The sequence below is a fragment of the Moschus berezovskii genome, chromosome 12 (assembly GCF_049115385.1).
Source record: "Moschus berezovskii isolate FMDL1 chromosome 12, NW_MosBer_1.0, whole genome shotgun sequence".
NCBI lineage: Eukaryota > Metazoa > Chordata > Mammalia > Artiodactyla > Moschidae > Moschus > Moschus berezovskii.
In genome coordinates, this window is record NC_142471.1 from 7,272,732 (window position 1) to 7,286,378 (window position 13,647).

At 43.6% G+C, this 13,647-nt stretch overlaps 1 protein-coding gene across 5 annotated transcripts in view; it reads right to left on the bottom strand.

Annotated features, from left to right (window-relative positions):
* Nucleotides 1-9,807, bottom strand: part of TARBP1 (tRNA guanosine 2 -O-methyltransferase TARBP1) — a 68,639-nt gene extending 58,832 nt beyond the window's left edge. For 2 of the 5 annotated variants that reach the window (XM_088841840.1, XM_088841841.1), the window contains exons 1-5: nt 8,818-9,804; nt 6,649-6,746; nt 4,173-4,242; nt 1,808-1,956; nt 426-478 (exon numbers count right to left, since the gene is read on the bottom strand). In XM_088841840.1, the coding sequence (XP_088697966.1) occupies nt 426-478; nt 1,808-1,956; nt 4,173-4,242; nt 6,649-6,746; nt 8,818-9,751 (1,304 nt within the window). In that variant the 5' untranslated portion in view covers nt 9,752-9,804. Of the gene's footprint in view, nt 1-425; nt 479-1,807; nt 1,957-4,172; nt 4,243-6,648; nt 6,747-8,817 lie in introns of all 5 variants that reach the window. The other 3 variants (XM_088841839.1, XM_088841838.1, XM_088841842.1) reach the window with 3 other exon arrangements.
* Nucleotides 9,808-13,647: the final 3,840 nt, after the last annotated feature.

Consider the following 13,647-nt stretch of genomic DNA (forward strand, 5'->3'; position numbering starts at 1 on the left):
GGAATATGGATAAAAGGTAAGTCAGAATTGTCTCTATTATTCTCACTTTTCTGTAAGTCAAAACTAAAAGTTAAAAGAAAGGAAAAAAAAGTGTCAAGTGTTGGTTAGCCAAAGCCACCATAAATTCCAAGAGGGCAGAGTCAGGAGTTAGGGGAAAGAAAGTCCCTATGTGAGGTGTCCTTCCCCAAAACCCAAGAAAGGATGGGCTCAGAGTAGGAAAGAAAAGAAACAGAAACAGCAGATACAACTGCTAGAAAGACAAGAAGCAGCACAAACCCAGAAGGGACAAGATGGTAAGAAAAAGCTGAACGTCTGGGATCAACACATCCACCAAAGGCATTTTCAACAGTCATATTTCATAATCAAGTTAAATTTGTAATCAAATGCATATTACTGCACTGCTGCTAAGTAAAATGCATATTTACCTGCTGTAGAGAGAGCTCTCTGAAAGGGCATCCATTAACGGTCCAGTGATAAACTAAGGGAAAAAAAGGAAAAAATATATTTGATGTTAAGCTTAACTGTAATTTTGAAAAGTCAACTTGCCCTAACTGTACACCCTATGTAGGGCTACTGAAGAGCTGTTACAAGCAATCTCTTATGCTGCAGGCCGATTTATGATAGACTTGGAGGATACCTTAATCCCAGGTATCAAACCAAACTTTCCACCCTGATAAACATGTATGGAATACATTCTGTGCTGAGAAGGAAGAAAGGAATCCAAAGAAGGGATACATGGCAGAAAATAAAGGTAGTGACTAGTGAGAAACAGAAAGATACCCAAGAGAAAATTTAAGCCCCTATGCCTGGACGATAAATGGGGAAAGGTATATCTTTGAAAACATTAGGAGACAAAAGCATGCTTTCAGGAAGTGCAAGAAGGCCAGGAGAATGTAGAAAAAGGATGCATACTAAAACACTGTACATGTACTTGGATAATTCGGGACGTTTAGGTTACCTCTCGGAGAAGGCAATGGCAAGCCACTCCAGTACTCTTGCCTAGAAAATCCCATGGATGGAGGAGCCTGGTAGGCTGCAGTCCGTGGGGTCGCTAAGGGTCGGACACGACTGAGTGACTTCACTTTCACTTTTCACTTTCACACATTGGAGAAGGAAATGGCAACCCACTCCAGTGTTCTTGCCTGGAGAATCCCAGGGACGGGGGAGCCTGGTGGGCTGCCGTCTATGGGGTCACACAGAGTCGGAAACGACTGAAGTGACTTAGCAGCAGGTTACCTCTAAATGAGAGGTAAATTACTGTTCCTAAGGCTATGATCATCCAACTCATGTCATCATAACAGGACTTAAAATCACAGCTGTAATTCTCACAGTGTCATCACTCTGTGTGATTTCTGACAAGTGGAAGTACACATTCTAATAACACAGCTCCAAAGGCAACCCCTGCTCAGTACAGCAGATAGTAATTCACTGACTCGGAACCGGAGGAGTAGCATCACCAGACAAAGAGCAATAATTCAGTGCTTCAGCACCGTGGAGAGAGTCTCTAACACACTCCTATTCCAGGGTTCATGCTGCTGACTACGGATAACAGAATACGGATGACAGAATACAGATAACAAAGGACTACTCTTCACCGTGGCAATGATGCAGGCAGCCTGTCGACAAAGCCCAAGTGTGAGAGCCTAGTTTAGAGATATAGGGTTTGTTTTCAGCAAATCTCTGAAGTGTTATTTGCGATTTTCAAGCCCCAGTATATACACTTTTGAAGATCACATAAGATACAACAAATGCCTTCGCCTCTTATCTTCTGACAGAGGGAACAAGGGAAGGGGGAGGGTGCCATTACCTCAGAAAGTTCTGGTGAAAATGGAAGAATCCTTGTTTCATACAGTTCCAAAAAATGGGTAACGCCTTCTTTAGTCAGGATTTTATTTTCACTTTCAAACATTCTTTTATAAATGCACAGATGCCAGGATGGGTGAAAGAGCCAGCATCCTATGAAAATAAACACCCAAAGTTGACTTTGATTCTCACATTACATGGCTCCAAATAGACTGTATATTCATAAATAAACACACACACACACAGTAACTTCATTACAACAATCACGGTCAAAGGCGCTTAACTACTGAATAACCAAAATAACTTCAGTATTCGGTTTTCCATTTTCAGTTTCATTTAGAAAGACTACAAGCGAATGTCATGGTGACTATAGTGTACAAAATTAAATATGCCTCCACACACGCAGGTTGGAACTTTAAGTTTGGGGTGATTTCAACCAATTCTCTCACTTTACTTCAATCTGTTTTTCATCTGAAACCGCTCCTCCTCTGTTTAAAACCCTTGAGTGGCTTCTCAAAACTCAGAATAAAATCCAATCCAGGCATGAAACTGCCTGACAACTGCTCCAACCTCAGGCTACCCCTCCGCACCACGAAGCTGTGCCTCACTAGTCCGGTGCTCCCCATGGAGCCGCTCCCATCTCAGGGCTTCCGCACCCAGAGCTGTCAGCTCCACTCTGAGCCAGTCCTAAGGCAGGCCTTGGCTGGCTTGCCTCGCCAAGGTATGGCCTTACTAGCATTCCATTCCTGTCACTTTTTTGTTGTCTGTCTAGAACTTTATTTTTTTTATTATTATTATTTCACAATATTATATTGGTTGTTTTGCCATACATTGACATGAATCCGCCCCGGGTGTACATGAGTTCCCCCTCCTGATGTCTAGAACTTTATAATCAAAACCATTTTTTCCTGGAAAACAGATCAAAAATCAAGTGAAAAATAGTTCTTCTGTCTCAGCACTTCACCCCAGTGCTCAGTATGCAGTGGACACTAAGTATGCATCTATTAAGTAAATACATGAATGAGTGATAAACAAAACATGATGTACCTTAGAGATACTTTAACTCTTTCCAAATATCCTTAATCTTTTTAGGGAAAAAAATTCAGCATTTTAAACTCATGGCATTCTATAAATAAATCGGTCCCTTTTTGTGTGTTATTTACATCAAGATGTGTGTTCAATTCTTTGGCAGTGGTAATTTTTCAAAATCTGTCACTGCTATTTGTTTTGCTGAGAGCGAGAGCTGTGGGCAAAATGTGGTAATAAGAGAATCATTTTAACAGTAAATGCATAAGTGAAGTCACAACAGGACTTAATTAAATTCTATCCCCAGGGGGGACTATAGATTCTTATGGTCTGTGTCCAGTGTATCAGAAAACAACCATAGCAATCAAATGAATAAAGCTCAATTCCTAAGGGGTCACACTATTGAAGTGGTAATTATCTAAAGCAGGCACTGAAACCCATTTACCTAAGTTAACTCTCATGTGTAAACACGACAACGCAGCATTTCATCATTCATATGAATACAAAACAGTTAGCCTGCATTTAGCTGTCTCATTTATCTAAACTTAATTTCATAAGATAATTTTAGGAAGCTCCAGTTTCATTTTATTTCTCCTAAAAAGCCCTCATAATATAGTACTGATTAAGGACTTAAAAACTATATTTAAAATAATATCTTAGAATTTTCCCTTCTCCAGAAGTTCAACCTACAGAACAATGGCTGATACTCTAAGAAAGCAACAATCAAACAGATATATTAAGAGAACAAAGCTGGAAAGCAGTTAGAATATATCATACCAAACAACGCTTATTAAAAAAATGAGTAATACACCATACATAAAACATTACCAAAGAGTCCTTATCTTTTAAGGATATATACTGAAATTATCACAGATGAAATGATATGCTGTCTAGGAATGTGCTTCAAAATCATTTGATGGAGAGGGAGCAAGTGAGGCCACATGCAATGGAAGACAGGAACTGGCCACAAGCTGATCACTGCAGAAGCTAGGTGATAGGGTTCATCATACAAACTCTTCTCCTTCGGTAAATATTTGAAATTTCTCATAGGTTTATAAAATTACCATGCCTCTAAATTATAGAAAACTCTGCAGCCATTTAAAATTAAATTCTCAAAGACTATTTAAGGACATAGGTAAGTGCACTTGGATATACTGCTGAGTCAGAAAAAAACATTATGAACAATCAATCCACAAGGTATGTATCTGGGATATTAGCAGCTGTCTCCTGGTAGCAGTGAATTTATATATTCATATAACATTCTCCACAATGAATAAGAACTAGTTATAAAATAAGGGGGAAAATGATGCGTCATAAAAAATCAAAATAAAAGCAACCGTTACCATTTTCATCTGACACTGCATATTCAAACAGACTGTTTAGCTTTGGTAAAACTGGCTTTATAACATGTATCTGAAAACAAAAGCAAAAAGCCATATGAAATGAAAATTCACCTTTAAAATCCAAAGTATTGTTATATATTTATGTAAGTTACTCTTCTGTTCCTCCCCCCATAACCTCCACCCTCCCTGACCCCACCACACCCATGTAAAAAAACACGCAGAAGGTGCCTGATTTTTTCAGTTTTTAAATCATACAAATTCAAGTAAGACTGAGTATGGCAGAGCTAATAAATATAACCTAGAACACAGTTACAGTAACATCACATTTACAGAGTACCATACATTATGTCATCTAATCCTAAACTGTTCTGGGAAGCAGGCAGGGCTGATAACACCAATATTACAAAGATGAAAAAATACTGAAATGCTTTCTCTAGTCACTCAAGTTGTTCAAGGCCACACATTTAGATGTAGAGCCAGCTCAGGGTTCAATGCTCTTTTTCCTTAGACTCCTGCAGATACCAGCGTCCAATGTACATATCCTACAAACTAAAGGCAACTAACTTTATTAGCATTTCTAAACAGCGAGGGTGTTATGGATGCATTGATTAAGGAAAATCATAGTTTATATAAATTTAGAAATGTTTTTCGTTTAGTCCTCATCTCCACATCTACATACATTTAGCACATATGAGTACTTCTTTCTTTAGTCAACAAACAATGCATTTGGACTGACACTTCACAGTGACTCCATGATGGCTGGTCCCACAGCAATCTGCAGCTTACGTACTGGGAACCCCTGTAACAGGTCTCCAAGTGTGGTCCCTAGAATGATAGCGTATGTGTCTCCTGGGAATATGTAAAATATTTGAATTCTCAGGCCACACCACAGACGTAATGAATCAGAAACTCTCCAGACCAGATCCAGCAACTGATACTTTAATAAAGCACCAGGATGGTTCTAATGAATGTCAATCTAAATGTTAATCTCTAAAGAGATTCCTAACTTAAAAATTCCATGTTCCTAGGAAGATTAATTCAAAGTCAACTGAAAATGATTTTTCAGGTTTCTATTCTCAGAACCAAAGAATGAAAAGATGTAAGAATTGAAAGGAAGAAAGCAAGCCTACAAAATCAAAGGGTCATTATTACTTAACAAAAATTGACCTCAGATTTTAAGAAACATTTTCCTCACTGTGTATTTCTTTGGAGATTATTTATAACATTGAGAAACTAAAAACTAACAAACACTTTAGAAGTAAATATCAAGGGAAGATCAAATAAAACCAAATCCTTTGAATGATAAATTAAATCAACTGAAGTATTCTTTAATTTCCTGAGTTTACGTTGTTGTTGTTCAGTCCCCCAGATGTTTCCAATTCTTTGCCACCCCATGGACTGAAGCATGCCAGGACTCCCTGTCTGTCCCCATCTTTCCAAGTTTGCCCAAGTTCAAGTCCATTGCATCAGTGATGTCATCCAGCCATCTAATCCTCTTGACACCTTTATCTCCTTCTGCCTTCAATCTTTCCAGGCATCAGGGACATTACATGAGTCAGCTATTCCCATCAGGTGACCAAAAAGTTGGAGCTTCAGTTTCAGCATCAGTCCTTTGAATGAGTATTCAGGGTTGATTTCCCTTAAGACTGACTGGTTTGATCTCCTTGCTGTCCAAGGGACTCAGGAGTCTTCTCCAGCACCACAGTTTGAAGGCATCAATTCTTTGGCTCTCTGCCTTCTTTTCTCTGCCTGTCCAGCTCTCAAAACCATTCGGGACCACTGGGAAGACCACAGCCTTGACTATAGAGCCATTTATTGGCAGAGTGATATCTCTACCTTTCAACACACTTGTCTAGGTTTGTCATAGCTTTCCTACCGAGAAGCAACTGTCTTCTGATTTCATTGCTGCAGTCACCATCCATAGTGATTTTAGAGCCCAAGAAGAGGAAATCTGTCACTGCTTCCACCTTTTCCCTTTCCATTTGCCATGAAGTAACTGGGCCATATGCCATGATCTTAGGTTTTTCTTTTAAATATTTAGTTTTAACCCGGCTCTTTCACTCTCCTCCTTCCTGAGTTTACATTTAACCTTAAATTGCATCTATGCTGGAAAAGAAAACGGGATTCCCTGGTAGCTCAGATGGTAAAGAGTCCGCCTGCAATGTGGGAGATCTGAGTTCCATCCCTGGGTCTGGAAGATCCCCTGGAGAAGGAAATGGCAACCCACTCTGGTATTCTTGCCTGAAAAATACCATGGATAGAGGAGCTTGGCAGGCTATAGCTAATAGTCTCGCAGAGAGTCAGACACAACTGAGCGACTTCACTTACTCACCCATGCTGGAAAACAAAGTACACTAGTATTCCACTATGCTATCTCCAAGTTGACCTTTTTGTACTGGTTCTACAGAATGTTTGGTTCTACAAAAAGAAAGAAACTGCACCTATACAGGATTTGATAAAATAAGAAAACACTTACCTGATTTCCTTCAAGAGTTTCCATAATTAAAATATAGTTTTCCCAAAACTTTAGAAGCTCATCTTTTTTCTTCTCAGACCACCAAAACAGACTTGGGCCTGATATGGTTTAAAAAAGAAAATCAGTTTCTAGATTTAGTTCCTAAATAGAAAATTTTATGATTCTAAACATAAGGAGGCAACAATCTGCCAACTACAGCAATAACAAAATCCAAAGCCAGCTCAACTTGAGTGACTCAGTCCCAACAATCTAACAGAGTACCTATCTCTAAGGCATAAATAATTCAGTTGCTACTGGAAAAAAGTAATCTCACTGCCAAGAGATAAAACAGAAAACAAAACCAGACTCAAAGATGGTCCAAAAATAGAATTTACATATACCTGTGATTAGTATGTTAAAGGACCCAGTGGAAAAGGCAGACAAGAGGCACAAACAGATGGGGATTTCCAGGAGACAGAAACTAAAAAAGTGTCAGGTGGGATTGACAGAAAAGACATAGAGGATCCTTTGATTAAATTATCAGATGCTCAAGGTCTTGAAGATAAGAACCCCAGGAAAAGAGCTTCAACACAGGATCAGGTGAAGGGAGTCCCCCAGGTGACAGTGAAGGCAGCTCTAAGAATGTCAGTGGTGTGCACAAGGCTGAGCTTGTACTGGGACTTTCCGTTCCGTTCAATCGCTCAGTCGTGTCCGACTCTTTGCGACCCCGTGGACTGTAGCCTACCAGGCTTCTCCGTCCATGGGATTCTCCAGGTAAGAATACTGGAGTGGGTTACCATTTCCTTCAGAAGAGACTTATTCAGGAAAATTGATAATGACTGATGATCTCACTTTGTACAGGAAAGATTTAAACAACTAACTAAGAATCTGGGGCTGAATTAGTGATAAGCATGGAGGCAGCCAAACATAAATGACAAATATAGGGAAAACTTGCAGGAAGGAGAAAATAAACCATAGATTACTACATAGATCACTGGTGAACAGTACTTTCATAGTCATAATTTTGTTGAACTCACATTTAATCAAAATTACAAATAGGATAATGGATTTTATGATATTACTAGATTACGTCAAGATAGGGATAGACACCAAAATAATCGGCTAAAAGAGGTAAAAGTGGCTGCTCTTTGAAATGAAGGAAATATAGATGGGAGGCAAGCATAAGACTATTGATTATCTTTAAAACTGCAGAATGACTGACGCTTTAAAATAAACGAGTGCTTAACTTTGGTAACTTAAAAAAATGTTTTCCAGCGACAACTCTCATTGGATGATCACCAACTTGTGGGCTATTAAAATATCTACTATCCGATGTTTTAAACGTGTATATCTACTCACAACTTCAGCGGAACAAAAATCTTTTAGTAGGATAAATAAGTAGGCAGCCACAGTTTAAAGGACAGAAATTTTCCATCCGTTGAGGCAGTTTTGACTCAATCAATCCATTTTGGACTTCGATAGATTAAAATAAATTTAAATGACTGAAGTGTATTTTCACACATTTCAGTGAACAAACTGATCAATAGTAACAAACCAAACTAAAGGGAGGCCTTGCTATTTTGTCTACTTTCATCCTGTAAAAAACTGGTAGGACGCACAGGCTCAAAATGTAAAATAAATAAATTAAAACCTCATTGTATTAAATCAATTGCAAAAATACCCTCCGCCAAAGGTCGACTTAAGGCCCATATACTTAACTAATATTAATAAATCTTTCTAAGGGAACTACCGAAGGATTGTGATGGGTTTCCCATGACAAAATTCTAATACTCAAGGCTCAATTCGTCGGTCAGTACATGTAAATACTTTTCCTTTCAATTTGATGGGTGCTATCCCTTCTTTTCTAGTTGAACAAGCCCACGATATAGAGCAAATTTGATCTGTTAATATCCTGCTGGACTAGTTCATAAATTATTCCACGAACGCAGTATTCCATCTGCTCTGGGTCAGAGAATTTATCCTAAATGCGGCCTGTTCTAACAGTGCTGCGGTGATTTCCTACAGTTCAGAGAACACCCTCGAGATGAGGTTCCCAAGGTTTTTCAGGCCCGATGGGGACCACGAGAATAACCAAATTCTGCACGAATCGCGGAGACGGCCCCGGAAGCAGAAGGGCCGCCCTGGCAGAAAGTCAAGTAGGGACGGGCCCGGGAGCAAAGAGGCAAGTACCGGGTCCGTGGCCGGGGGCGCACGCGCAGTCGGTCCCCAGTTCCGCCGACACCTCCACAGCCCGCTGCAGCAGGTAGCGCGCCCGCTTGCGCGTCAGGGCGTCCTCAGACCAGGCCAGCCCGGCCTGCAGCGTGCTCCAGAAGCGCCAGCAGCGCCGCGCGTCCAGGCCCGCCTCGCGCGCGGCGGGCACGCAGTCTGCGCCGGGCTCGGGCAGTAGCTTCTCGGCCAGGGCGCTCAGAATCAGCAGCTGCGACCCGACGCGGCCCGGCCCCTCAGGCGCCCCGGGCGCGACCAGCCCGTCCCACACAGCCCGCAGCGCCGCCCCGCCGCCCCGGGCCAGAGCCGGCAGCAGCCGCCCGGCAACCAGCGCCGCAGCGTCCGGGGACGGCCCCGCCTTGTCCCCACCCAGCGCCAGCGCCAGCGCGGCCCGCGCCACTCGCTCCAGCAGGGCCGCGTCCTCGCGAGGCCGCAGGCAGGGCCCCACGGCCGCCAGCACCTCCACGGCCGCCTCGGCGGCCCCCTCGAGGCCGGGCGCGGGCCCCGCGTTGAGCAGGTCGCACAGCGCCTCCTCGGCCAGCGCGGCCGCCAGCGGCGGGCCCCCGGCCAGGCGGGCGCACGAGCGCAGGGCAGCGCCTGCCGCCCTCAGCACGCGCCGGCGCTGGCGGGCCGCGGGGCCCGGCTCATCCGCGCCGCCCGCCGGGCACCCGCGCAGGCCCCGCAGCAGCGGCACCAGATACCCGGCGGCGACCTCGCGCGCCGCCTCCGGGAGCGCGCCCGCGCCGCCGCCGCGCGCTTCCTCATCCTCCAGTCGCTGCAGAAGAAAACGCAGGGTCTCCACGCGCTCCGCAGATGCCTCCCCGCGGCACAGCGCCCCAAGCAGGGCCCGGGGGTCCCGGCTCTGCGAGAGCAGCGCTTCCGCCAGCACCCACTCCATTCGCCCCGCGCGCCGCCGACGCCGGGCGCCCCAGGGAAGGCGCCGGCGTGCGCCAGTGCGTGCGCGTGCGCGGCTGTCCCGAGCACGCGCCCGCAGGAGGGGGCTTGAGCCCCGCCCTGGTCCTGGTCGCGGCGCTTTGGGCAGGTCCTACTGGAATGGCCTGCGTAACTTTTTAGAGAAGAAAAGAGGCTCTCTCGTGAAACGCTAATGTAGTATCTACACCAACTCCATCGATTCTTAATTGGACATTGGCCTGTCCAGGGGCTCTAAATCATTTTAGAGTGCCATGAGAATGGGCCAGAGGTACATTTGGAAGGTACCCTCACCATCACCTAGGTTGTTTTTTTTAAAGGAGCAGCCTGGCATCACCCACAAAGACAATGATACAGTGTGTCTGCAGTGGGCTCCCGACAACTGCATAAAAAATAAATACTGAAAACACAAGAATGATTCAGGAGCCGTACAAAGTACTGTAGGTATGACCTAGGGATAGAGCTGAAAACGAGGTGTCCACGCCAGCGCTGGCAGTCAAATGCCCAAGCTGACTCTAGCATGCAATTTTTCCCACACAATGCTTGTGCTCCCACATGCAGTCCCCAAATAGTTCACTTGTCTATATTTTCTGTATTTCTGACAGCGTCTACTGCTAAATACAGAAACAGAAAAACCTCACCTAAGCATGCACCGTACTGGTTTGGTTTCTGGCTCAATCCTAGGCAAACTGAATCAGGGAGGTGGGTTTTCTTTGCCTTCCAACCACACCACAAAGATCTCTCCCTTAGTCCATGGAGAAGTCACAGTTGCCCCTTTAAAGAGCTTTATGTGTAATAGACATAATGGATAAAGTGTAATTTAAACTTACTTAAGTGGCGTGCTGTGATTCATGGGGTCGCAGAGAGTCGGACACGACTGAGCGACTGAACTGAACTGAACTGTATTTTATGCAATTTAAAGTCATTTAATTTTTATATTTTATGTTCTATATAATTTAAATATATAAAGTTATCCAACATCATATATGCAAGATTTTTTTCTATGTTTCAGAGTCATTCGGTTTTCCATTGACTGCCATTGACTGCATGCATAAATGGAGAAGGAAATGGCAACCCACTCCAGTGTTCTTGCCTGGAGAATCCCAGGGACGGGAGAGCCTGGTGGGCTTCCGTCTATGGGGTCACACAGAGTCGGACACGACTGAAGTGACTTAGCAGCAGCAGCAGCATGCATAAAGGTTTTTATTGTAAGACTTCCCTGGTGGCTCAGTGGTAAAGAATATGCCTGCCAGTTCAGGAGATGAGTTCAGAAAGATCCCTTGGAGAAGAGAATGGCAACCCACTCCAGTATTTTTGCCTGGGAAATCCCATGGACAGATGAGCCTGGCAGGCTGTAGTCCATGACTAAACAAAAATGACAACAATTTCGATCCCGTCAGTAAATATCAGTTGCCTTCAACTTTTGAAAAAACTTCAGTTCGGGGACTTCCCTGGTGGTCCAGTGGTTAAAATTCTGTGCTTCCACTGAGGAGGCACATGAGTTCCATCCCTGGCATGGCAACTGAGATCCTTCATGCCCTGTGGCAAGGCTGAATAAATAAACATCAGTTTCCTTCAACATATGTTCTTTATATAGCTGTCAAAAATGGACAAAAGTCTTGAGCAGACTTTCAGCAAATAAAGATAGGCTAATGTGAGCGTCTGGGAAGGTATCGAGACTCATTATTCCTCAGTTCAGTTCAGTTCAGTAGCTCAGTCATGTCTGACTCTTTGCAACCCCATGAATCACAGCACGCCAGGCCTCCCTGTCCATCACCAACTCCCGGAGTTCACTCAAACTCATGTCCATCGAGTCAGTGATGCCATCCAGCCATCTCATTCTCTGTCGTCCCCTTCTCCTCCTGCCTGCAATCCCTCCCAGCATCAGAGTCTTTTCCAGTGAGTCAATTCGTCGCATGAGGTGGCCAAAGTATTGGAGTTTCAGTTTTAGCATCAGTCCTTCCAATGAACACCCAGGATTGATCTCCTCTAGAATGGACTAGTTGGATCTCCTTGCAGTCCAAGGGACTCTCAAGAGTCTTCTCCAGCACCACAGTTCAAAAGCATTACTTCTTCGGCGATCAGCTTTCTTCACAGTCCAACTCTCACATCCATACATGACCACAAGAAAAACCATAGCCTTAACTAGACAGACCTTGGTTGGCAAAGTAATGTCTCTGCTTTTTAATATGCTATCTAGGTTGGTCATAACTTTCCTTCCAAGGAGTAAGCGTCTTTTAATTTCATGGCTGCAATCAGCATCTGCAGTGATTTTGGAGCCCAAAAATATAAAGTCTGACACTGTTTCCACTGTTTGTCCATCCATTTCCCATGAAGTGATGGGACCAGATGCCATGATCTTTGTTTTCTGAATGTTAAGCTTCAAGCCAACCTTTTCACTCTCCTCTTTCACTTTCATCAAGAGGCTTTTTCATTCCTCTTCACTTTCTGCCAGAAGGGTGGTGTCATCTGCATATCTGAGATTATTGATATTTCTCCTGGCAATCTTGATTCCAGCTTGCGCTTCTTCCAGCCCAGCGTTCCTCATGATATACTCTGCATATAAGTTAAATAAGCAGGGTGACAATATACAACCTTGACGTACTCCTTTTCCTATTTGGAACCAATCTGTTGTTCCATGTCCAGTTCTAACTGTTGCTTCCTGACCTGCATACAAGTTTCTCAAGAGGCAGGTCAGGTGGTCTGGTATTCCCACCTCTTTCAGAATGTTCCACAGTTTATTGTGATCCACACAGTCAAAGGCTTTGGCATAGTCAATGAAGCAGAAATAGATGTTTTTCTGGAACTCTCTTGCTTTCTCCATGATCCAGTGGATTTTGGCAATTTGATCTCTGGTGCCTCTGCCTTTTCTAAAACCTGCTTGAACATCTGGACGTTCACGGTTCACATATTGCTGAAGCCTGGCTTGGAGAATTTTGAGCATGACTTTACTAGCGTGTGAGATGAGTGCATTGAGAACCCCATGAACATTATTCCTCACAGACATGCAAATTCAAGCCTCAAAGAGATACTACTTCACACCCATCCAAGTGGCTAAAATTTTAAAGACTGAAACCACCAAAGGACTCTTAAGGGTTTCCTCTTCCTGAAACCCTGTCTTCCTTTAGTTTTCACCATATACCTTCATTCTGTTTTCTCTTTTTCTTATTTCCCCAGCTGTTTCTTCTCCATCCTTTTGGGAAGGACAGCTCTTTCTATTCGTGACCTGCTCACATGGATATTTCCAGACTTACATCTCTAGATTCCTGTTCTTCTCACTAAAATTTCCCTGAATAGCTTCATTAAAACTACAGATTCTACTACGATCTACATTGCGAATGATGAAGAAAATCTAGATGTCCAGCACTAAATCTCTCTCCCAAACTCCAAACCTATCTACCTCCTGCCTACCAAAATGAATGTCCCTCAAGGCATCACTCTCAATCTCCACTTTTAAGAAGACCACCTTATTACCTTAATTCTTTCATCCCTTCCCCCATCATCACTATCCCCACCAATGTACTTCTTCCTGTATATTTCCTATTTAGGGGAGTGGCCATAAGTCATTCAGTTGCCCAAGCCAAAAAACTTGGGAGCCAAAATGTTATCAAGCCAAATTTTGGTCCACTTGCCTGGATGTGCAGTTCAGCCAATCTACTGACACCAGGTGGCAGTGAAGTTTATTGCAGATGCTAAGCAAGGAGTCCAGGCAGCTAGTGCTCAAGAGCCCTGAACTCACTGCAGGCTTCCTGGGAAACGTTTTTAAAGACAGGGTAAGGAAGAGGGATTGTGGAGTGTATGGTCAGCGCGTGGACATTTTTCTGATTGGTTGGTATGAGGTAATCAGGAGTCAACATCATCAAC